This window comes from Loxodonta africana, chromosome 14, assembly GCF_030014295.1.
Source record: "Loxodonta africana isolate mLoxAfr1 chromosome 14, mLoxAfr1.hap2, whole genome shotgun sequence".
Lineage (NCBI taxonomy): Eukaryota > Metazoa > Chordata > Mammalia > Proboscidea > Elephantidae > Loxodonta > Loxodonta africana.
In genome coordinates, this window is record NC_087355.1 from 10,974,522 (window position 1) to 11,000,871 (window position 26,350).

At 40.0% G+C, this 26,350-nt stretch overlaps 1 protein-coding gene across 21 annotated transcripts in view; it reads right to left on the reverse strand.

The window, feature by feature from the left end:
- ASPH (aspartate beta-hydroxylase) overlaps positions 1 to 26,350 on the reverse strand; it is a 299,144-nt gene that overhangs the window by 153,336 nt on the left and 119,458 nt on the right. For all 21 annotated transcript variants that reach the window (XM_023545707.2, XM_064267734.1, XM_064267742.1 and 18 more), the window contains 3 exons: positions 11,720 to 11,758; positions 11,316 to 11,351; positions 6,233 to 6,277 (listed from right to left, as the gene is read on the reverse strand). In XM_023545707.2, the coding sequence (XP_023401475.1) occupies positions 6,233 to 6,277; positions 11,316 to 11,351; positions 11,720 to 11,758 (120 nt within the window). The remainder of the gene's footprint in view (positions 1 to 6,232; positions 6,278 to 11,315; positions 11,352 to 11,719; positions 11,759 to 26,350) is intronic.

Genomic DNA, 26,350 nt, shown 5'->3' on the forward strand with positions numbered 1-26,350 from the left:
CTGACCCACCATCAGGTGGAACTGAGTCACCTTTAACTCGTGGTGACGCTGTGTGTGTCAGAGTAGAATTGTGCTCTGTAGGGGTTTCGATGGCTGATTTTTTGGAAGTATACTGCCAGGCCTTTCTTCCAAGACACCTCTGGGTGGATCTGAACCTCCAACCTTTTGGTTAGCAGCAAAGTGAGTTAACCCTTTGCACCTCCCAGGAACTCCACCTGGTCCATAAAGTTTAATAAATGTTAGCACTGACTGGCTGTGTGCTGGATACAGTGGTTAATTAAGACAGCCAGTTGGTGACTTGTAGAATTATCACACAGATAAATATATTACTATGAACTTTAATAAGTAGCATGAAACTGTATAACCTAATTATACACTGATGAAGGAAGGCAAAGTAATTACTAATTAGGTCCCAAGGGCCAGAAAAAAATGAACATCCAGCATTTTGCAGAAGTCCTCAGTTTGAGTTTTCTACTGAATAATTTTAAAGATTAAGAAGTAGTAAGGAGATGGACCCCACCACTAACGTTTCTGTAATCAGATACACAAACACTATTATAAAAGCAGTCACCTTATTGTATGAAAATATCACTCATACATATTTATTAACGGTTATTTTGTATGTCGTTGTTGTTAGGTGCCGTCCAGTCGGTTCCGACTCATGGTGACCCTATGCACAACAGAAAGAAACGCTGCCCGGCCCTGCGCCATCCTTATAATCGTTGTTATGCTTGAGCTCATTGCTGCAGCCACGGTGTCAGTCCACCTCGTTGAGGGTCTTCCTCTTTTCCGCTGACCCTGTACTCTGCCAAGCATGATGTCCTTCTCCAGGGACTGTTCCCTCCTGACAACATGTCCAAAGTATGTAAGACGCAGTCTCGCGATCCTTGCTTCTAAAGGAGCATTCTGGTTGTACTTCTTCTGAGACAGATTTGTTCGTTCTTTTGGCAGTCCATGGTATATTCAATATTCTTCACCAACATCACAATTCAAAGGCGTCAACTCTTCTTCGGTCTTCCTTATTCATTGTCCAGCTTTCACATGCATATGATGCGATTGAAAATACCATGGCTTGGGTCAGGCGCACCTTAGTCTTCAGAGCGACATCTTTGCTCTTCAGCACTTCAAAGAGGTCCTTTGCAGCAGATTTGCCCAATGCAATGCGTCTTTTGATTTCTTGACTGCTGCTTCCATGGCTGTTGATTGTGGATCCAAGTAAAATCAAATCCTTGACAACTTCAATCTTTTCTCCGTTTAACATGATGTTGATTATTGGTCCAGTTGTGAGGATTTTTGTTTTCTTTATGTTGAGGTGTAATCCATACTGAAGGCTGTGGTCTTTGATCTTCATTAGTAAGTGCTTCAAGTCCTCTTCACTTTCAGCAAGCAAGGTTGTGTCATCTGCATAATGCAGGTTGTTAATGAGTCTTCCTCCAATCCTTATGCACCATTCTTCTTCATATAGTCCAGCTTCTCGTATTATTTGTTCAGCATACAGATTAAATAGGTTATTGTGAAAGAATACAACCCTGACGCACACCTTTCCTGACTTTAAACCAATCAGTATCCCCTTGTTCTGTCCAAACAACTGCCTCGATCTATGTAAAGGTTCCTCAGGAGCACAATTAAGTGTTCTGCAATTCCCATTCTTCGCAGTGTTATCCACAGTTTGTTATGATCCACACAGTCGAATGCCTTTGCATAGTCAATAAACAACAGGTAAACATCCTTCTGGTATTCTCTGCTTTCAGCCAGGATCCATCTGACATCAGCAATGATATCCCTGGTTCCACATCCTCTTCTGAAACTGGCCTGAATTTCTGGCAGTTCCCTGCCGATACACTGCTGCAGGTGTTTTTGAATGATCTTCAGCAGAATTTTGCTTGTGTGTGATATTAATGATATTGTTCTATAATTTCCACATTTGGTTGGATCACCCTTCTTGGGAATAGGCATAAATATGGATCTCTTCCAATCAGTTGGCCAGGAAGATGTCTTCCATATTTCTTGGCATAGATGAGTGAGCACCTCCAGTGCTGCATCTGTTTGTTGAAACATCTCAATTGATATTCCATGAATTCCTGGAGGCTTGTTTCTCGCCAATGCCTTCAGAACAGCTTGGACTTCTTCCTTCAGTACCATGAGTTCCTGATTATATGCCACCTCTTGAAACGGTTGACTATCAACTAATTCTTTTTGGTATAATGACTCTGTGTATCCCTCCCATCTTCTTTTGACGCTTCCTGCATCATTTAATATTTTCCCCATGGAATCCTTCACTATTGCAACTCGAGGCTTGAATTTTTAATTCAGTTCTTTCAGCTTGAGAAACGCCAAGCGTGTTCTTCCCTTTTGGTTATCCATCTCCAGCTCTTTGCACATGTCATTATAACAATTTATTTTGTCTTCTCGAGAGGCCCTTCGAAATCTTCTGTTCAGTTCTTTTACTTCATCAATTCTTCCTTTTGCTTTAGCTGCTTGACCCTCAAGAGAAAGTTTCAGAGTCTCCTCTGATATCCATCTTGGTCTTTTCTTTCTTTCCTGTCTTTTCAGTGACCTCTTGCTTTCTTCGTGGATGATGTCCTTGATGTCATTCCACAACTCGTCTGGTCTGCGGTCACTAGTGTTCAATGCGTCAAATCTATTCTTCAGAAGGTCTCTAAATTCAGGTGGGATATATTCAAGGTCGTATTTTGGCTCTCGTGGACTTGCTCTGATTTTCTTCGGTTTCAGCTTGAACTTGCATATGAGCAATTGATGGTCTCTTCCACAGTCGGCCCCTGGCCTTGTTCTGACTGATGATATTGAGCTTTTCCATGTCTCTTTCCACAGACGTAGTCAATTTGATACCTGTGTATTCCATCTGGCGAGGTCCACGTGTATAGTCGCCATTTATGCTGGTGAAAGAAGGTATCCGGCAAGGAAGAAGTTGTTGGTCTTGCAAAATTCTATCATTCGATCTCTGGCATTGTTTCTATCACCAAGGCCATATTTTCCAGCTACTGATCCTTCTTCTTTGTTTCCAACTTTTGCATTCCAATCACCAGTAATTATCAATGCATCTTGATTGCATGTTTGATCAATTTCAGACTGCAACAGCTGATAAAAATCTTTTAATTCTTCATCTTTGGCCCCAGTGGTTGGTGCGTAAATTTGAATAATAGTCGTATTAACTGGTCTTCCTTGTAGGCGTATGGATATTACCCTATCACTGACAACACTGTACTTCAGCATAGATCTTGAAACATTCTTTTTGACGATGAATGTAACACCATTCCTCTTTGAGTTGTCATTCCCAGCATAGTAGACTATGTGATTGTCGAATTCAAAATGGCCAATACCAGTCCATTTCAGCTTACTAATGCCTAGGATATCTATGTTTATGCGTTCCATCTCATTTTTTATGATTTCCAATTTTCCTAGATTTATACTTCGTACATTCCAGGTTCCGATTATTAATGGGTATTTGCAGCTGTTTCTTCTCATTTTGAGTCGTGCCACATCAGCAAATGAAGGTCCCGAAAGCTTTACTCCATCCACGTCATTAAGGTCAACTCTAATTTGAGGAGGCAGCTCTTCCCCAGTCATTTTTTGAGTGCCTTCCAATCTGGGGGGCTCATCTTCCAGCACTATATCAATGTTCCGCTGCTATTCATAAGGTTTCCCCTGGCTAATGCTTTTCAGAAGTAGACTGCCGGGTCCTTCTTCCTAGTCTGTCTTAGTCTGGAAGCTCAGCTGAAACCTGTCCTCCTTGGGTGACCCTGCTGGTATCTGAATACCGGTGGCATAGCTTCCAGCATCACAGCAACACACAAGCCCCCACAGTATGACAAACTGACAGACACGTGGGGGGTTATTTTGTATAATTAATAAAAATTGTAGCAAAGTAAGACTAGGGAGATAACAGGAAGTAAGTAAACCAAGTGCAAACATTAAAAATAACTATTGCTGACTCTCAGCCCTCCATTCTCTCTTGGCAAGGTCTGGTGACAGCTGTGCAGCAGGCCAATCAAACTTTTATGGTGCCAAGTTATAGGTTCCATCTTTGGGAGCAGAGCTTTCAGAACGCAGCCTCTCTTGATCCACCTCAAAGATTAGTCTAATTAATAAACAATACTGGCCAGAGCTGCCATTTACTAGGAGCTTATTACGTGTGGAGTCCCTGTTTGGTGTAAAGGTTAACACATTAGACTGACAACCGAAAGGTTGAAGGTTTGAAGAAAGGCCTGGTGATCTACTTCTAAAACATCAGTCATTGAGAACCCTATGGAGCACAGTTCTACTGACACACACGGGCCACCACACGTTAGAATCGACCTGACAGCACCGTACATAACAGTTACATACTAGTTATATAACAGTAACTACCACTATTATTTGTCAGGAACTACGCATATTACCCAAATCTTCATTTTCATATGCTTCAATGTTTAAATGCCTCATACCCTTATTCCATCATCCCAACCTCTTATATTTATGTTCCAAGGAAATTACTGGGCTCCATTTATAAAACATTGAAAAAGAAAAGCACAGAATGTTTCTCCCAGAAAAAGAAAACAATATTAACTTTCATACTTTACCTAACGTTAGATCAATATTAAAAATCATGAACTGCGACTTGAAAGATAGCAATGTTATAGAAACTTGTTATTTTTTAAGAATGCTTACAAAAGTTTCCTTTAAGGGAACAGAAATCAAAATACCAATTCCATAACCTGCTCTGCCTCGCCAGATACAATCAGGCCACGTGGGAAGCACCGCTCGACAATAAAGGGGAAACTAACCGTGCGTAGTGCAAAAGATGAAGCACTGACTACTGATCAAAAGGTTGGCAATTCAAAACCACTCAAAGGCATCCAGGAAAAAAGCCCTGGAATTCTATTTCCAAAAGGTCATAGCCTGGAAACCCCTACAGAGAAGTTCTACTCTGCAGACATGGGGTCGTCATGAGTAGGAATTGACTTGAGGGCAACGGGTTTTAGCAAGAAAAGTAGGACATAAATATCAACTTTCTCTGTCCTGTCCATTTTTTTAAACACAAAATACATGTTTTCTCAGTAGTTATCATGTAAAAGACCCATTTCTCCACAGATTACTTTTCTCATTCATATTAAAGTACCAACACAGAAGAACTCATCGTCAAGTACTTTTTTCTACGTATTATTATGAATGTACGTGGTATGTCAACTATCAAAACCTGAAGGATTCCAATAATAAAATAAGCAGAAACAACCTGACATACCACTGAAAGTAATCTATGACCATAAAGGTGGTTTATTTTCCCCGAGATTCTGTATTTAATAAACTCTGAGAGGCACAACTCTTACTATCAAAATCCCCAAGAGCGAAGCTTACAATTGCTATGAAACTCACATTAAGCATAATGTAAAAAAATGAATAAAGATTGAACCAATTAAACACACCTACACACACAAAAAAATAAAAATAAATACAGAAACAAGATGAAATACATTTGGGAAAGAGGCAGGATATGGAAAATCCTCTCATCACTAAAACGTTCTTTCCCACTATGAGAACAGGAAGTATGTATGCCAATTTCCAACTGCTGGTGTAGTTAAGGTCATCTCTAAAATGCATTTGAAAGCGCAGGTCTTGGCTGAAATGCTGTTCCCATTCTTTTAAACCCATGATGACTAGAGAGAGCAGATGGTGGAAGGCAGGGAAAAGTAGGGAAATGGGTTTAATGTGACAGAGTGAAAGGAAGGCGTAGTCCTGACAGATCTTGGGAGCCTGAAATGCCACACGGGCACTACTGATGCTCTTGCGGACGACAGGAATGCGGAGAAAGAAGGCGAATGTCACAGGTGTATGCACTATTAAACTTCCACCTTAAAGCAACTCTGATTCCATATTCTCCACCAAATAGCTTATGAATCAAAAAGAAAAAGAAAAAAAAAAAAAAAAACGCTACCTAACTTCCACCCCTACCACCATCTATAATAGCCAAAATCCTATGGTCCTTTGACTGCTGATACTTCTCAAATTCTAGCTCCACCAGCATGTTCTACACTGAGCCTAGTGTGTATATTCTATTGCTGTGGCTCAACTGACCGAAACACAGAAAATATCCTTTTTCAATTTAGGCACAGTTAATCCTTCTCTCTCTGGACTTCTACCCTTCATAGATTTATTTCATAAAATTAGTGTTAATATCAATAGGAAATTTTAAAATTCAACAGCAAGGGAAAATACATCGAGGAAAATGTCATACCTGGTGGTACTTCCTGTTGCTCTTCGGCAGGGGGAGCAGTTACTTCTAAAATAAATAAAAGTGACAATTCATTACATATTGCCAACCAGCGTTTAAACACAGACTGCCAGTGCTTAAGTTACAGGGATTATTTTTTTTACAGGCTTTTAAAAAATTCAGCTGCAATTATCATAAAGACACTAGATTTTTACACCATCACAACAAAGAAGAATTAGATATAACTTCGTGCTTGTTCTGCAGAAGAGGCTTTCAAACATCATCTGCCTAACTGACTGAACTCAAACTCCACTGCTTATCAAAGAAGGTGTGGACTAAAAACTAGGGTTTCCACCACAGTGTTGCATCAGACTTGATAAGAGAGCTACGGAAAGACATTTAAAAACATCTTCTTTCTGCCTTGAAGTGTTTCTTTGTGGTTTTTACCTCATAACCTAGTTTTAAGATGAGTGAAACAATGCGAAAAATTTAATTTTACTAAATTTTAAAAATTACCGCTACTTTGGTGAAAAGATAACTCTGGTTTTTAAACTTTATTAAAGCATAATTTTCATACAATTCACCCATTTCGTGTGTACTTTTTTTTTTTTTTTCAATGAGTTTTGGCCATGTCTATACACCTATGTAACCTCCCCCACCATTAGAGAACATTTCCATCGCTCCAAAAATTCCGTCATGGCCCTTTGCACTCAAACCCCACCCTCCCACCAGGCCCCAGAAAGGTGCTGATCTATTTTCTGTAAGGACAGTTTTGCCTTTTCTAGACTTTCACATGAGTGCAATGATCCAGTACTTGGTTTTCTGTGTCTGGCTTCATTCATTTCATGTGATGTTTCTGAGATCCATCCACATTGTTTCGTGGATCAATAGCTTTATTGCAAAGTAATATTCCATTGTTTGGATGCATCACATTTTATTTATCCGTTCACCAACTGATGAACATTTAGGTTGTTTCCATTTCTTTGACTATCCTGAATAATGCTGCCATGGACATTCAGGTACAAATCTTCATGCAGATGTACTTTCATCTCTCTTGGGTACGGTAAGTACATGCTTAACTTTTAAAGAAATTTTCCCTAATTTTAATTTGTGTATCTTTGACTTATTGATGAAGATGATCGTTATTCTAGTTTTAATAACTACTACCTGTGTTGTGACTAGCTTGTTAATAGGCTTTCCCACTTATTTGGCTCCTAATAACTTACAGATATATTATGCTTTGTCAACCTTATCAGTATTTTTCTCAGAATCTTATTTACTTATGTCATTTGAAGTTTTTTTTTTTTTTGGTCCATCATAAAAGTATTATCACTTCCTTCGTTATTTCCATCACTGATATGTATTAAGAAAGCCCCACTGCTATCTTAAGATAAATGAAGTGTTCATTTAATTTTATTCTAGAAAAAACCTTGTATTTAAGTAACTCATCTAAATTTACTTTGGTATATGATGTAGTAAGAGGATATTTTGTTTTTAAGAAATAGCTAATTAATTGCCTCTGTATAACACAAAAAGCGGTCTCTTTATAGACCCTAACTCTGCTTTACTACAGAACTCTTCGACCCACTTCAGTGTGGTTTTCACTCCCATCCATTTACTCAAACAGCTTTGGTTAAGATCACCAACAATTTTTACTTTGCCAAATAGAATTTTTACTTCTCGGTCCTGAGATTCTTTGGACACTCTGCAGCATGGAACATATTCTTCATAAAAGCTTTTCTCTGCTGGCTTCCTCCTGTCTCACTGGTTGTTTATCCTCTACCCAACCTCACAATCCTGGAGCTCCTTAGCGCTCAGTCCTGGGACTGCCTCTCTACTCTCCCAGCCTCACAGTACTAGAGCTCCTTAGTGCTCAGTCCTAGGACTGCCTCTCCACTCCCCCAGCCCCACAGTACTGGGGTTCCTTAGTGCTCAGTCCTGGAACTGCCTCTCTCCTCTCCCAGCCCCACAGTACTGCAGTTCCTTAGTGCTCAGTCCTGGGATTGCCTCTCTGCTCTCCCAGCCTCACAGTACTGGGGCCCCTTACGGCTCAATCCTGGGACTGCCTCTCTACTCTCCCAGCCTCACAGTACTGGCACTCCTTAGCGCTCAGTCCTAGGACTGCCTCTCTACTCCCCAAGCCCCACAGTACTGGGGTTCCTTAGTGCTCAGTCCTGGGACTGCCTCTCTGGTCTCCCAGCCTCACAGTTCTGGGGCTTCTTAGCGCTCAGTCCTGGGACTGCCTCTCTACTTCCTCTGTACTCACTTCCCGAACGACTGTATCAGTTTCCCCAGTTAAATACCATCTTCATGATGACGGCTCCCAAATGTCTGTATCTATCCCAGGTCTTGCCCATCAGATCGGAATATCCACTCAGATATCCCACACTCATTCCAAACTTAAAATACCTAATACGAAGGCTTTGATTTTATCCCCAAACCAGTTTCCTCAATATCCTAGTCGTCTTCTCCGTAAATGGCCCTATTATGCAACAGTTATGCAAGCCAAACCGAAGCCTCTTACTCCTCTTTCCTTCACATCTATCAGAAAATTCCATTCATTGTAATTCTAAAATATACCTTAAGCTCAAAATTTTCCCTCTGCCATGATCTTATTCCAGGCCACCATGATCACTTCTCTGGATTAGTACACAATAATTTCCTAACAGGGTCACCTCTTTCATTCTTGCTCCATCTAATCAGTTCTCTAACTAGAGGTGAAGTAATTCCTGAAAATCTAAATCAGATCATGCCATATCTTGCTTCAGTGTTTCCACAGTTTCCCACTGTACATAAGAATATAATCCAAATTTCTTACTATGTCCTACAAGCCCCGAATAAGCTGTCCTGTGTCTTTACTGATTAAGGCAAATAGCACTGGGTTTTGTTACTTGCAACTGAAAGTAACCTTAATGACACAGATGAGGAGTAACAGAAGGGTCTAAGCATAGGACTAATATAGTCAAATACATATTTTCAAAGAGATTATCCTAATGGCATAGTGAAAGACGGATTTGAAGGGGACAAGTACAGCATCAAAAAGACTACTTCTATTTGTCCAGGAGAATGACGAGAGGCTGAATTAGATCTGTAGCGTGAGAAAACCAGCTGCCATCAAGTGAATTCAGACTTGTGGCAACACCGTAAGTACGTCAGAGTAGAACTGTGCACCATAGGATTTTCAATGGCTGATTTTTTCTGAAGTAGACTGCCAGGCCTTTCTTCCAAAGAGCTTCTGGGAGGACTTAAACTTCCAGCCTCTGGGTTAGTAGTCCAGTGTGTTAACTGTTTGCACCACCGAGGGACTTCCTAGTACAAGAGCTATAGAGAAAAGAATAGCTGTAAGAAATGTTGAGGGAGTCTATTCTACAGGATTTGGTATTAGCTATAGTGAGACAGAGGGAAAAGGAGGCCTCAGTGATGACTATTACATTTCTGGTTTGGGAAATCAAATGTATTTAGATGCAATCAGTTAGGATAAAGCAAAGAGATGGGGAAGAGGAGGCTGGAGGCTGGGGTGAGTTGAGTTTCCTCTCACTTGTCAGGTGCTGATAAGAGCCCAGCATAAAACCTGCAGGTTGGGCTGAAGGTACTCAGCCTAGTCTCACTGTCCACTGGAAGAAATCCCCTTAGTGGTCTCTACTCTGCTCTCTATAAGCTAATCAAAATGCCTGAAATGCTTTAAACGCAATCTTAGGAAAAACTCTATTTCTAATACGTAGTACTGACAGAAGCAGAAGCTGAAAGCAGGGGCTACAGTGTCATTTTATGACGTTAGTACTTTTACACAAAACAATATATGCAGGGGTGTTGGACGGAGTTCTTCCTTGGTTTCCATCTTCTGACTGTAACTGAATAAAAACACAGGCTCGGCCGTATTCTTCACAACATGCATATTCTTCATGAAGAACTGAGAAATGGGAGGTAGGACCTACATGGAGATGGATTCCTGCGTACACAGAGTGAGCCTGTAGTCCCCACTGAGGGGCTTCTCACAGCTAAGCGGACCAGAGGGCTTTTACCCCCAACCCCCACTCCCTCCACACCTGCTCCTGTCTTCTTTCCTTTTAGCTGAGTGCACTATTATCCAGAGTCTGCTCGAAAGCAGGCATGCTAAACCAGAAAACTGACAATTAACTACTCATAAACAACTTACATGAGTTAATCCTACACGCAAAATTCTCCTTGTTATGCTTTTTGTGGCAACCTGCTGTTGTTCAAATGCACACCCTACTCAAAAAGTCAACGTCAGATCCCACTCCTGGGTCCAACACTGCCTTAGCTGCTGAGCAGCCACGGGATCTTGGCAAATCCTTGACTTCACACAAGTTTCAGCTCTTAATTTATAAAATAAGTACAAAGACATTTGTCCTACTTCCTCCTCAGTGTCTACAGTGAGGAAAAATTGAATGAATATATATGAAAGAACTTTGTAAACTGTTAAGAACTATAACTGTTAAGAACTATATAACTGTATCTAAGTGGAGCTGAAGTATCCTTATTTAATGTATGTAACTGTTTTTATTATTCACAAACCATCCCTCAACTTCCAAAAACATTTCTTTCCAGCTGAATGATAGACAGCATAAAGGACCCAACTGTCATCCTTTCTCACCAGGCTACTTCTCAGGGGATGATGGCCCCCACCTATATAGAGTGGCCCTCCCTACCCTAATCAGTTAGTCTCCATTATGGTGCCCTGTTTATCTCCATTACCACACTTCTCATAATCTTCAGTTACTTTACCATGTGCTTCCCCACTAGATAGCTAGCTCCAACGAACACAGGAACTTGTCTGTCTTATTCACTCTATACCCCTAGCTCCTGGACACTGTATAGATAGCAAGTAAGTCCTCCATTAAATTTTTGTTGAATAAATGAACACACTTTTAATATGGGGAAACCCTGGTGGCATAGTGGTTAAGAGCTACACCTGCTAACCAAGAGGCTGGCAGTTCAAATCCAACAAGGGCTCCTTGGAAACTCTATGGGGCAGTTCTTCTCTGTCCTATAGGGTTGTTACGAGTCCAAATTAACTTGACGGCAATAGGTTTGGTTTTTTGGTTTTTAACATGGAAAGTAAACTGTTTTTATAAAATTAACTTACCTTCTGAAATTATGTTTGAATCTTCCACAGCATTATCTAAAATTATGGGGAAAAAAAAGCACGAACATCTTCCATTAACCCACCTCCATTCAGATCTCTATGTCTGGCTTTGTGTGAACTAGATTTACCTATAAGATAGACTTAAAAACATTTATACTAGAATATCAACTTTAATTTCTAAATTACATAAAAAAAATACATCAACTAGGCTGATATTAACCCTATTGACATAAAGCTTACTTCATAAACAGGGAATAATTATATTTATACCCAATTACTTTTTTGACAACTTGAAAATGTCTTTATTTCTTGGTAGACCTATTCTTTGTTCTGCAAGTTTTGACAATTTAACAAACACTGAAAGGCTGGTTTACAGGAAATATTTGCTCAGAGGAAAAATTTACCTGAAATTTCTATTCTTTCATTTTCCAGTGGTTCATATACTATAAAATAAAAAGAAAAAATAATCCATAAGCACTGTACAACTTTCATTATAATACAAATAGGACCACGGGCTTCATCTCTGAACCTCTCAGGTCAAGTCACTGGGAAACAGCAGGCTACAGAGTAGGGTTGTGAGGGGTTTGGCCTGAAGTGAACAGGCCCGGATTCAAATTCCAGGTCAGTCACATTCAGCGACAGGAGACACACACTTCCTTCCTATAAAACAGGGAAAGTAAAAGCTCCTCCCCAGTCGTCTGGTCTAAGGGTTAAACCATTCGCTTTGCTCCCAGGCAGCACTGAATTTCCTTTTTTGCTTTTCTTGCCTGTGGTGGAGGTTCTGAATTATGGGAAGCTCTGCCGTGTTTACAACTCCACATCCAAGTATTCAACAGACTCCCGGCTTTATTGAGGGAACGATTCGCAGATCTTTAACCTGGGAGCAAACACCCAGCTGCCAGCCCCTTAGAATTCGGGTTCTGCTGGCAGAACCTGAATTCACCACCCTAAACACGGATCACAGTCCATTTCTGCATCAGACTAAATCCTTCTCCATGCTGGAAAGAAAGGCTTCTGTCTGCCATGGTCCTTTGGGGGGCCTATGGGGTTGCAGCCTCCCAGTGAAGGTGATCCCTGCTCCCTCCATCTTCCCAAGAAGCCTCAAATTTCCTGACACGCTAAAAGCAAACATTCTTATTTTTCAAGCACTGTTATAAATGTATTCATTTTTATTCATTTAATAGAGAAAATTTTTGAGCACCTATCTACTATGTTTCAGTCACTATTCTCAGTCTTGGGAGGGACAAATTTAATATATCATTGTCCTTTTCAATGGCATTTGGAAGACAGAGGAGCACTAGGTGTGTGCCCACCATCACCTTGAACCCTCATCGACATTTATATATGCTGCCTTCCCTACGAACTTAACATCTTCTCACTTCCACTCCTCAATCTACTCTGTCTTCTGGCCTGACCACACAATTCTGGCCCACCAAGGAGCTCCTCATCTAATCTCATGAACATTTTTCAGCCCTTACAGTGCTGATCTCTTTCTATGTGAAAGCACTACCTTCCCTGGACTTTGCTGTGATCATACTCACTGGTCTTCCTTTTACTTCTCTCATTTGTTCTTCTTTAACTTCTTTATCGCTTCACCCTTTTCTTGTTGTTGTAGTTCTTAGATGCCTTCGAGTCGATTCCGACTCATGGCAAACCCATGCATAACAGAACGAAACACTGCCCATTCCTGCACCATCCACCCCTTACTGCAGTCACTGTGTCAATCCATTTCACTGAGGGTCTTCCTCTTTTTTGCTGATTTTACAAAGCATGATGTCGTTCTCCAGGGATTGGTCCCTCCTGATGACATGTCCAAAATACATGAGAGCTAACTCTCAGAATCCTCACTTCTAAGGAGCATTCTGGCTGTACTTCTTCCAAGACAGATTAGTTCATTCTTCTGGCAGTCCATGGTATATTTAATATGCTTCGCCAACACCATAATTCCAATACATCAATTCTTTCTGTTTGTTTTTTTATTGTGCTTTAAGTGAAACTTTACAAGTCAGTCTCTCATACAAAAGCCATACACACCCCGCCGAGCACTCCCAGCTGCTCTCCCCTTAATGAGACAGCATATTCCTCCTCTCCACCCTGTATTCCCTGTGTCCATTCAACCAGCTCCTGCCCTCCTCTTCCTTCTCATCTCACCACCAGCCAGAAGTTGCCCACATAGCCTCATGTGCCTACTTGAGCCATGACGTTCACTCCTTACCGGCATCATTGTCTATCTTATATCCCAGGCCAACCCCTGTCTGCAGAGTTGGTTTCAGGAATAGTTCCAATCTTGGGCTATCAAAGGGTCCAGGGACCATGACTGTCAGGGTCCCTCCAGTCTCATTCAGACCATTAAGCCTGGTCTTTATACGAGAATTTAAGATCTGCATCCCACTGTTCTCCTGCTCCATCAGAGATTTTCTGTTGTGTTCCCTGTCAGGGCAGTGATTGGTGCTAGCTGGGCACCATCTAGTTCTTCTGGTCTCAGGCTGATGGAGTCTCTGGTTTATGTGGCCCTTTGTCTCTTGGGCTCGTATTTTCCCAGTGTCTTTCGTGCTCTTCATTCTCCTTTGCTCCAGGTGGGTTGGGACCAATAGATGCATCTTAGATGGCTGCTTGCTAGCTTTTAAGACCCCAGACTCCACTCACCAAAGTGAGACAAATGCATCAATTCTTATTCAGTCTTCCTTATTCATTGTTTAACTTTCACATGCATATGAGGCAATTGAAAATACCATAGTTTCAGTCAGGTCCATCTTGGTCCTCAAAGTGATATCTTTGCTTTTTAACACTTTAAAGAGGTCTTTTGCAGCAGATCTGTCCCACGCAATGCACCATCTGATTTCTTGATTGCTGCTCCATGGGCATTGATTGTGGAACCAAGTAAAACGAAATTCTTGACAACTTCAATATTGGCCCAGTTGTGAGGATATTTGTTTTCTTTATGTTGAGGTATAGTCCATACTAAAAGCTTGTAGTCTTTGATCTTCATCAGTAAGTACTTCAAGTCCTCTTCACTTTCATCAAGCAAGGTTGTATCATTTGCATATTACAGCTTGTTAATGAGTCTTGCTCTGATCCTGATGCCGTGTTTTTCACACAGTCCAGCTTCTTTTTACTCAGCATACAGATTAAATGGGTACAGTGAAAGGAAACAACCCCGACCTTTCCTGATTAAATGGGTACAGTGAAAGGAAACAACCCCGACCTTTCCTGATTAAATGGGTACAGTGAAAGGAAACAACCCCGACCTTTCCTGATTAAATGGGCACAGTGAAAGGAAACAACCCCGACCTTTCCTGATTTCGAATATGTAGTTTCCCCTTGTTCTGTTTGAATGGTTGCCCCTTGGTCTATGTACAGGCTCTGCGTGAGCACCATTAAGTGTTCTCAAATTCCCATTCTTCTCAATGTTATCCATAGTTTGTTATGAGCCACACAGTCAAACGCCTTTGCATAGCCAATAAAACACAGGTAAACATCTTTTTAGTATTCTCTGCCTTCAGCCAAGATCCATTTGGCATCAGCAATAATATCATTCGTTCTACATCTTCTTCAGAATCCAGCTTGAATTTCAGGCAGTTCCCTATCAACGTACTGTTGCAACCGTTTTTGAATTATCTTCTGCAAAATTTTAGTTGAGTGTGATATTAATGATATTGTGGGATAATTTCTGCATTCTGTTGGATTACCTTTCTTTGGAATGGGCACAAATATAGATCTCTTCCAGTTGGTTGGCCAGGTAGCTGTCTTTCAAATTTCTTGGCATAGATAAATGAGCCTTTCCAGCACCGCATCTGTTTGTTTAAACGTCTCAATGAGTACTCCATCAATTCCTGCAGCCTTATTTTTCACCAGACCCTGGTGGCGTAGTGGTTAAGTGCTACGGCTGCTGACTAAAGGGACAGCAGTTCAAATCCCCCAGGTGCTCCTTGGAAACACTATGGGGCAGTTCTACCCTGTCCTATAGGGTCGCTATGAGTCAGAATCGACATGACGGCACTGGGTTTAGTTTTGGTTTTGATTTTTCATGAATGCCTTCAGTTCAGCTTGGACATCCTCATTCAATACCATCACGGTTGTTGATCATATGCTACCTCCTGAAATCGTTGAAGACCAACAATTCTTTCTGGTACAGTGACTACGTATTCCTTCAATCTTCTTCTTCTTCTTTTTTTTTTAATAATTTTTATTGTGCTTTAAGTGAAAGTTTACAAATCAAGTCAGTCTCTCACACAAAAACCCATATACACCTTGCTAAAAAAAAAAAAAAAAACCAGTGCCGTCAAGTCACACCTTGCTACACACTCCCAATTACTCTCCCCCTAATGAGACAGCCTGCTCTCTCCCTCCACTCTCTCTTTTCGTGTCCTTTTTGCCAGCTTCTAACCCCCTCCACCCTCTCATTTCCCTTCCAGGCAGGAGATGCCAACATAGTCTCAAGTGGCCACATGATCCAAGAAGCTCACTCCTCACCAGCATCCCTCTCCAACACATTGTCCAGTCCAATCCATGTCTGAAGAGTTGGCTTCAGGAATGGTTCCTGTCCTGGGGCACCAGAAGGTCTGGGGGCCATGACCACCGGGGTCCTTCCAGTCTCAGTCAGACCATTAAGTTGGGTCTTATGAGAATTTGGGGTCTGCATCCCACTGCTCTCCTGCTCCCTCAGGGGTTCTCTGTTGTGTTCCCTGTCAGGGCCGTCATCGGTTGTAGCTGGGCACCTCTTTCACACTTCTTAATTGACATTTTATACTACCCAGGGCTCCAGGGGTGGGAGAGTTGGAAAGAAAATAGAAGCCTCTGATGGTAGCACAAATTTAGCCTTTTTTTGGTGAGGTCTCTTGGCCTTTCTTGGCTTAGTGAACAGGATTCACAATGACTCCACATAGCGTCTCTTTCCCATCTGACTCGTATCTGGTCCATGGGAAACACACATCTCTTGCTGCAACAAATTCCGGAAGTGAAGACAGATCCCAGAGTGGCAGCATTCTTACTCCACTACCAAAGGTGCTTTTAGTTCTTATCAGTTCTTTTAGATATCATGGCACAGGCTACTTCAGCTTTCCCAGGCATTAGTCAGGCACTAATCCTCTGTGACTCCTAACTGCAGGAACATATTTACACTTGGGATTCTGTTCCTTTTTTATATCCCTTATCTGGTTGAGAGATTCATGTGACTTTCTTTGGCCAATGGGATGATAGGAAATATGATGTAAGCAGAGACTTAAAAAGCGTTTGCACACTGGAGCTTGACCTTTCTTTCTGTTCTTGGGAATCTTGTGATTACCACTATGTAAATAAGCCCAGGCTAACATGCTGAATGATGAGAGTAATATGGCCAGGCTCTCCCCATCACCCCATTTTTTTTTTCAAATAATTTTTTATTGTGCTTTAAGTGAAAGTTTACAAATCAAGTCAGTCTCTCATACAAAAACCCATATACACCTTCCTACATACTCCCAATTACTCTCCCCCTAATGAGACAGCCTGCTCTCTCCCTCCACTCTCTCTTTTCGTGTCCTTTTCGCCAGCTTCTAACCCCCTCCACCCTCTCATCTCCCCTCCAGGCAGGAGACGCCAACATAGTCTTAAGTGGCCACCTGATCCAAGAAGCTCACTCTTCACCGGCATCCCTCTCCAACCCATTGTCCAGTCCAATCCACGTCTGAAGAGTTGGCTTCGGAAATGGTTCCTGTCCTGGGGAAACAGAAGGTCTGGGGGCCGTGACCACCGGGATCCTTCCAGTCTCAGTCAGAGCATTACGTCCGGACTTATGACAATTTGGCGTCTGCATCCCATTGCTCTCATGCTCCCTCAGGGGTTCTCTGTTGTGTTCCCTGTCAGGGCAGTCATCGGTTGTAGCCAGGCACCATCTAGTTCTTCTGGTCTCAGGATGATGTAGTCGCTGGTTCATGTGGCCCTTTCTGTCTCTTGGGCTCGAAATCACCTTGTGTCCTTGGTGTTCTTCATTCTCCTTGAACCAGGTGGGTTGAGAACAACTGATGCATCTTACATGGCTGCTTGCTAGCATTTAAGACCCCAGACGCCACTCTTCAAAGTAGGATGCAGAATGTTTTCTTAATAGATTTTATTATGCCAGTTGACTTAGATGTCCCCGAAACCATGGTCCCCAGACCCCTACCCCTGCTACACTGGCCTTCAAAGCATTCAGTTTATTCAGGAAAATTCTTTCTTTTGGTTTAGTCCAATTGTGCTAACCTCCCCTGTATCGTGTGTTCTCTATCCCTTAACCTAAAGTAGTTCTTATCTTCTAATTAGAGAATACACCTCTTCCACCCTCCCTCCCTCCCCCCTCCTAACCACAAAAGAATGTTTTCTTCTCAATTTAAACTATTTCTCAAGTTCTTATAATAGTGGTCTTATACAATATTTGTCCTTTTACAACTAATTTCACTCAGCATAATGCCTTCCAGGTTCCTCCATGTTATGCAGTGTTTCACAGATTCCTCACTGTTCTTTATCTATGTGCAGTATTCCATTGTGTGAATATACCATAATTTATTTATCCATTCATCCATTGATGGGCACATTCATTGCTTCCATGTTATTGCTATCGTAAACAGTGCTGCAATAAACATGGGTGTGCATATATCTGTTGGTGTAAAGGCTCTTATTACTCTAGGATATATTCCAAGGAGTGGGATTGCTGGCTCGTATGCTACTTCTATTTCTAACCTTTTAAGGAAGCACCAAATTGATTTCCAAAGTGGCTGTATCATTTGACATTCCCACCAGCAGTGTAGAAGTGTTCCAATCTCTCCACAGACTCTCCAACATGTATTATTTTGTGTTTTTTGGATTAATGCCAGCCTTGCTGGAGTGAGATGAAATCTCATTGTAGTTTTGATCTGCATTTCTCTAATGGCTAGTGATCGTGAACATTTCCTCATATATCTGTTAGCTACCTGAATGTCTTCTTTAGTGAAGTCTCTATTCATATCTTTTGCCCATTTTTTAATTGGGTTGTCTTTTTGCAGTTGAGTTTTTGCAGTATCGTGTAGATTTTAAAGATCACGCGGTGCTCAGAAATGTCATAGCTAAAAACTTTTTCCCAGTCTGTAGGTAGTCTTTTCACTCTTTTGGTGAAGTCTTTGGATGAGCATTAAGTGTTTGATCTTTAGGAGCTCCTAGTTATCTAGTTTTTCTTCTACGTTCTTTATAATGTTTTCTATATTGTTTATGGCGTGTATTAGGGCTCCTGATGTTGTCCCTATTTTTTCTTCCATGATCTTTATCGTTTTAGATTTTATGTTTAGGTCTTTGATCCATTTTGAGTTCGTTTTTGTTGACTGGAGTGAGGTATGGGTCTTGTTTCATTTTTTTGCAGATGGATATCCAGTTATGCCAGCATCATTTGTTAAAAACAGTCTTTTCCCCATTTAACTGTTTTGGGGCCTTTGTCAAATATCAACTGCTCATATGTGGATGGATTTATGTCTGGATTCTCAATTCTGTTCCATTGGTCCATGTATCTGTTGTTTTATCAGTACCAGGCTGTTTTGACTACTGTGGCAGTATAATAGGTTCTAAAATCAGGTAAAGTAAGGCCTCCTAATTTGTTCTTCTTTTTTAGTAATGCCTTATTTATCCAGAGCCTCTTTCCCTTCCATATGAAATTGGTGATTTGTTTCTCCATCTCATTAAAGAATGTCCTGGGGATTTGGATCGGAATTGCATTAAATGTATAGATCGCTTTTGGTAGAAGAGACATTTTTATAATGTTAAGTCTTCCTATCCACGAGCAAGGTATGTTCTTCCACTTATGTAAGTCTCTTTTGGTTTCTTGCAGAAGTGTATTGTAATTTTCTTTGTATAAATCTTTTATATCTCTGGTAACATTTATTCCTAAGTATTTTATCTTCTTGGGGGCTACTGTAAATGGCACTGATTTGGTCATTTCCTCTTCGATGTTCTTTTTGTTGGTGTAGAGGAATCCAAGTGATTTTTGTATGTTTATCTTGTATCCCGATACTCTGCTGAACTCTTCTATTAGTTTCAGTAGTTTTCTGGAGGATTCCATAGGGTTTTCGGTGTATAAGTTCATGTCATCTGCAAATAGAGATACTTTTACTTCTTCCTTGCCAATCTCCATGCCCTTTATTTCTTTATCTAGCCTAACTGCTCTGGCTAGGACCTCCAGCGCAATGTTGAATAAGTGCGGTGATAAAGGGCATCCTTGTCTGGTTCCCGATCTCAATGGGAATGTTTTTAGGGTCTGTCCATATAGGGTGATGTTGGCTCTTGGCTTTGTATAAATGCCCTTTATTATGCTGAGACATTTTCCTTATAGTCCTATTTTGCTGAGAGTTTTTATCATGAATGAATGCTGAACTTTGTCAAATGCCTTTTCTGCATCAATTGATAAAATCATCTGATTCTTGTCTTTTGTTTTATTTATGTGGTGGATTACATTAATTGTTTTTCTAATGTTGAACCTTCCCTGCATACCTGGTACGAATCCCACTTGGTTATGGTGAATTATTTTTTGGATATGTTGTTGAATTCTATTGGCTAAAATTTTCTTGAGGATTTTTGTATCTACATTCATAAGGGATATAGGTCTATAATTTTCTTTTCTCTTGGTCTCTGTAACTGGTTTTGGTAATGGGAATATGGTGGCTTCATAGAACGAGTTTGGTAGTATTCCATCCTTTTCTATGCTCTGAAATACCTTTAGTAGTAGTGGTGTTAACTCTTCTCTGAAAGTTTGGTAGAACTCTGCAGTGAAGCCATCCAGACCAGGGCTTTTTTTTGTTGGGAGCTTTTTGATTACCTGTTCAATCTCTTCTTTTGTTATGGGTCTATTTAGTTGATCTACCTCTGTTTGTGTTAGTTTAGGTAGGTAGTGTGTTTCTAGGAATTCATCCATTTCTTCTAGGTTTTCAAATTTGAATATAGTTTTTCATAGTAACCTGATATGATTCTTTTAATTTCAGTTGGGTCTGTTGTAATATCGCCCATCTCATTTCTTTACTTGGGTTGTTTCCTCTCCTGTTCTTCTTTTGTCACTTTGGCCAAAGGTTTATCAATTTTGTTGAGTTTTTCAAAAAAACAGCTTTTGGTCTTGTTAATTCTTTCAACTGTTTTTCTGTTTTCTATTTCATTTAGTTCAGCTCTGATTTTTATGATTTGTTTTCTTCTGGTGCCTGTGGGTTTCTTTCGTTGCTCTCGTACTATTTGTTCAAGTTGTAGGTATAGTTCTTTGATTTTGGCCCTGTCTTCTTTTTGGATGTGTGCATTTATTGATATAAATTGGCCTGAGCACTGCTTTTGCTGTGTCCCAAAGGTTCTGAGAGGAAGTGTTTTTGTTTTCACTGGATTCTATGAATTTCTTTATTCCATCCTTAATGTCTTCTCTAATCCAGTCTTTTTTGAGCAGGGTATTGTTCAGTTTCCAAGTGTTTGATTTCTTTTCCCGTTATTGATTTCTACTTTTATGGCCTTATGGTCAGAGAAGATGCTTTGTAATATTTCAATGTTTCGGATTCTGCTAAGGCTTGCTTTATGACTTAATATGTGGTCTATCCTACAGAATGTTCCATGTGCACTAGAAAAGAGAGTATAGTTGGTTGCCGTTGGGTAGAGTGTTGTGTATGTCTATGAGGTCAAGTTGGTTGATTGTGGCATTTAGATCTTCCATGTCTTTATTGAGCTTCTTTCTGGATATCCTGTCCTTCACCAGAAGTGGTATGTTCAAGTCTCCTACTATTTTTGTGGAGCTGTCCTCCACTTTTCAGAAATTAATATTGTCACTCCTGCTCCTTTTTCATTGTTGTTTGCTTGATATATTTTTTTCCATCCTTTGAGTTTTAGTTTGTGTCTCTAAGTCTAAGGTGTGTCTCTTGTAGGCAGCATATAGATGGATCTTGATTTTTAATCCATTCTGCCACTCTGTCTCTTTATTGGTGCATTTACTCCATTTATATTCAGGGTAATCATGGATAGGTATGAATTTAGTGCCATGATTTTGATGTCTCTGCATGTTGACAGCTTCTTTTTACCACTTGATTTTATGTGCTGAGCAGATTTTCTTTATATACTGTCCTTTCCTCATATTTGTTGTTGTTGATTTTGTTTCTGCTGAGTCTGTATTTTTCCCTTGTATTTTATTTTGATAAATAAAATAGTAGGATAGTTTGCCTCTTTGCCTCTTTTGTGGTTACCTTATTATTTACCCTTATTTTTCTAAATTTATAACTAACTTTTATTTCTTTGTATCTTCCTCTCCATATGGAAGGTGTATGATTACATTTCTTAGTCCCTCTTTATTATTTCAATGTTGTCTTGTTTTATATAATAACATCATTCTTACCCTGTGTTGGACTTTTTTTTTTTTTTTTAATCTTGCTTTGTTTTTTTTTTTTTTTTTTGGATTTCCTTGTCTGGGTTGACTTCTGGTTGCTCTGCCCAGTGTTCTAGTCTTGGGTCAATACCTGATATTATTGATTTTCTAACCAAAGAACTCCCTTCAGTATTTTTTGTAGTTTTGGTTTGGTTTTTACAAATTCCCTCAACTTGTGTTTATCTGGAAATGTCTTAATTTCGCCTTCATATTTAAGAGACAGTTTTGATGGATATATGATTCTTGGCAATTTTTTTCCTTCAATTTTTTTAAAAAATAATTTATTTAAGTGAAAGTTTACAAATCAAGTTGGTCTGTCACATACAAGCTTATATACACCTTACTCCATACTCACACTTACTCTCCTCCTAATGAGTCAGCCGGCTCCCTCCTTCCAGTCTCTCCTTTCGTGACCGTTTTGCCAGTTTCTAACCCTCCCTACCCTCGTATCTCCCCTCCAGACAGGAGACGCCAACATAGTCTCAAGTGTCCACCTGATACAAGTAGCTCACTCTTCATCAGCATCTCTCTCCAACCCATTGTCCAGTCCCTTCCATGTCTGATGAGTTGTCTTCAGGAATGGTTCCTGTCCTGGGCCAAGAGAAGGTTTGGGGACCATGACCGCTGGGATTCTTCTAGTCCAGTCAGACCATTAAGTCTGGTCTTCTTATGAGAATTTGGGGTCTGCATCCCACTGTTCTCCTGCTCCCTCAGGGGTTCTCTGTTGTTTTCCCTGTCAGGGCAGTCATTGTTTGTGGCCGGGCACCATCTAGTTCTTCTGGTCTCAGGATGATGTAAGTCTCTGGTTCATGTGGCCCTTTCTGTCTCTTGGGCTCATAGTTATCGTGTGACCTTGGCGTTCTTCATTCTCCTTTGATCCAGGTGGGTTGAGACCAATTGATGCATCTTAGATGGCCGCTTGTCAGCATTTAAGACCCCAGACGCCACACTTCAAAGTGGGATGCAGAATGTTTTCATAATAGAATTTATTATGCCAATTGACTTAGAAGTCCCCTTAAGCCATAGTCCCCAAACCCCTACCCTTGCTCCGCTGACCTTCGAAGAATCAGTTTATCCCGGAAACTTCTTTGCTTTTGGTCCAGTCCAGTTGAGCTGACCTTCGTGTATTGAGTATTGTCCTTCCCTTCACCTAAAGTAGTTATCTACTAACTGATCAGTAAATAACCCTCTCCCATCCTGTATCCCTCCCCCGCATGTAACCACAAAAGAACGTGTTCTTCTCAGTTTATGCTATTTCTCAAGATCTTATAATAGTGGCCTTATACAATATTTGGCCTTTTGCATCTGACTAATTTCACTCAGCATAATGCCTTCCAGTTTCCTCCATGTTATGCAATGTTTCACAGATTCCTCACTGTTCTTTATCGATGCGTAGTATTCCATTGTGTGAATATACCATAATTTATTTAACCATTCATCCGTTGATGGACACCTTGGTTGCTTCCAGCTTTTTGCTGTTGTAAACAGAGCTGCAATAAACATGGGTGTGCATATATCTGTTCGTGTAAAGGCTCTTATTTCTCTAGGGTATATTCCGAGGAGTGGGATTTCTGGGTTATATGGTAGTTTTATTTCTAATTTTTTATGAAAACGCCAGATAGATTTCCAAAGTGGCTGTACCATTTTACATTCCCACCAGCAGTGTATAAGAGATCCAATCTCTCTGCAGCCTCTCCAACATTTATTGTGTTTTTTGGATTAATGCCAGCCTTGTTGGAGTGAGATGGAATCTCATCGTAGTTTTAATTTGCATTTCTCTAATGACTAACGATCAAGAGCATTTTCTCATGTATCTGTTAGCTGCCTGAATATCTTCTTTAGTGAAATGCGTATTCATATCCTTTGCCCACTCTTTGATTGGGTTGTTTGTCTTTCTGTGGTTGAGTTTTAACAGAATCATGTAGATTTTAGAGATCAGGCGCTGGTCGGAGATGTCATAGCTGAAAATTCTTTCCCAGTCTGTAGGTGGTCTTTTTACTCTCTTGGTGAAGTCTTTAGATGAGTATAGGTGTTTGATTTTTAGAAGCTCCCAGTTACCTGGTTTCTCTTCGTCTTTTTTGGTAACGTTTTGTATTCTGTCTATGCCTTGTATTAGGGCTCCTAACGTTATCCCTATTTTTTCTTCCATGATCTTTATCATTTTAGTCATTATGTTTAGGTCTTTGATCCACTTGGAGTTAGTTTTTGTGCATGGTGTGAGGTATGGGTGCTGTTTCATTTTTTTACAAATGGATATCCAGTTACGCCAACACCATTTGTTAAAAAGACTATCTTTTCCCCAATTAACTGACACTGGGCCTTTGTCAAATATCAGCTGCTCATATGTGGATGGATTTATATCTGGGTTCTCAATTCTGTTCCATTGGTCTATGTGCCTGTTGTTGTACCAGTACCAGGCTGTTTTGACTACTGTGGCTGTATAATAGGTTCTAAAATCAGGTAGAGTGAGGATTCCCACTTCCTTCTTCTTTTTCAGTAATGCTTTACTTATCTGGGGCTTCTTTCCCTTCCATATGAAGTTGGTGATGTGTTTCTCCATCACATTAAAAAATGTCATTGGAATTTGGATCGGAAGTGCATTGTATGTATAGATGGCTTTTGGTAGAATAGACATTTTTACTATACTAAGTCTTCCTATCCATGAGCAAGGTATGTTTTTCCACTTATGTAGGTCCTTTTTAGTTTCTTGCACTAGTACTTTGTACTTTTCTTTGTACAGGTCTTTTACATCTTTGGTAAGATTTATTCCTAAGTATTTTATCTTCTTGGGGGCTACTGTGAATGATATTGATTTGGTGATTTCCTCTTCGATGTTCTTTTTGTTGATGTAGAGGAATCCAAGTGATTTTTGTATGTTTATCTTATAACTTGAGACTCTGCCAAACTCTTCTATTAGTTTTGGTAGATTTCTGGAGGATTCCTTAGGGTTTTCTGAGTATAAGATCATGTCATCTGCAAATAGAGATAATTTTACTTCCTCCTTGCCAACAATCCCGATGCCCTTTATTTGTCTATCCTAATTGCTCTGGCTAGGACCTCTAGCGCAATGTTGAATAAGAGCAGTGATAAAGGGCATCCTTGTCTGGTTCCCGTTCTCAAAGGAAATGCTTTCAGGTTCTCTCCATTTAGGGTGATGTTGGCTGTTGGCTTTGAATAGATGACCTTTATTATGTTGAGAAATTTTCCTTCAATTCCAATTTTGCTGAGAGTTTTTATCATGAATGGGTGTTGGACTTTGTCAAATGCCTTTTCTGCATCTATTGATAAGATAATGTGGTTTTTGTCTTTTGTTTATTTATCTGGTGGATTACATTACTGGTTTTTCTAATATTAAACCAGCCTTGCATACCTGGTATAAATCCCACTTGGTCGTGGTGGATTATTTTTTTGAAATGTTGTTGAATTCTATTGGCTAGAATTTTGTTGAGGATTTTTGCATCTATGTTCATGAGGGACATAGATCTGTAATTTTCTTTTTTTGTGGTGTCTTTACCTGGTTTTAGTATCAGGGATATGGTGGCATCATAGAACGAGTTAGGTAGTATTCCATCATTTTCTATGCTTTGAAATGCCTTTAGTAGTAGTGGTGTTAACTCTTCTCTGAAAGTTTGGTAGAACTGCAGTGAAGCCATCCGGGCCAGGGTTTTTTTTTGTTTGGAGTTTTTTGATTACCTTTTCAATCTCTTTTTTTCTTACGGGTCTATTTAGTTGTTCTACTTCTGATTGTGTTATTTTAGGTAGGTAGTGTTTTTCTAGGAATTCATCCATTTCTTCTAGGTTTGCAAATTTGTTAGAGTACAATTTTTTGGAATAATCTGATATGATTCTTTTAATTTCAGTTGGGTCTGTTGTGATGTGGCCCACCTCACTTCTTACTCGGTTTATTTGTTTCCTTTCCTATATTTCTTTAGTCAGTCTGGTCAATGGTTTATCAATTTTGTCAATTTTTTCAAGGAACCAGCTTTTGGCTTTGTTATCCTTCAATTTTTTAAATATGTCATCCCATTGCCTTCTTACCTGCATGGTTTCTGCTGAGTAGTCCAAGCTTATTCTTATTGGCTCTCCCTTGTAGGTGACTTTTCTTTTATCACTCACTGCTCTTATAATTGTGTCTTTATCTGTGGTTTTGGCAAGCTGGATTTAATATGTCTTGGTGACTTTCTTTTAAGACCTACCTTATGTGGAGTTTGATGAGCATCTTGGATAGATAACTTCTCATCTTTCACAATATCAGGAAAGTTTTCTGCCAACAAATCTTCAACAATTTTCTCTGTATTTCTGTTATCCCTCCCTGTTCTAGTACTCCAATCACTTGTAGTTTATTTCTCTTGAAAGAGTTCCACATGATTCTTAAGGCTTCATTTTTTTTAATTCTTTTATCTGATTTTTCTTCAAATATATTAGTGCCAAGTGATTTATCTTCGAGTTCAGAAATTCTAGCTTCTACTTGCTCAATTCTGCTTCTCTGGCTTTCTATTGAGTTATCTAATTCTGTAATTTTATTATTAATCTTCGGAATTTCTGATTGCTGTCTGTCTATGGAGTTTTCCAGCTTATTAAACTTTTCATTATGTTCCTGAATACCCTTTCTGATTTCTTCAGTTGCTTTATCTGTGTTGCTTGGCTTGTTCTGCGTATTGCCTCATTTCCTTCC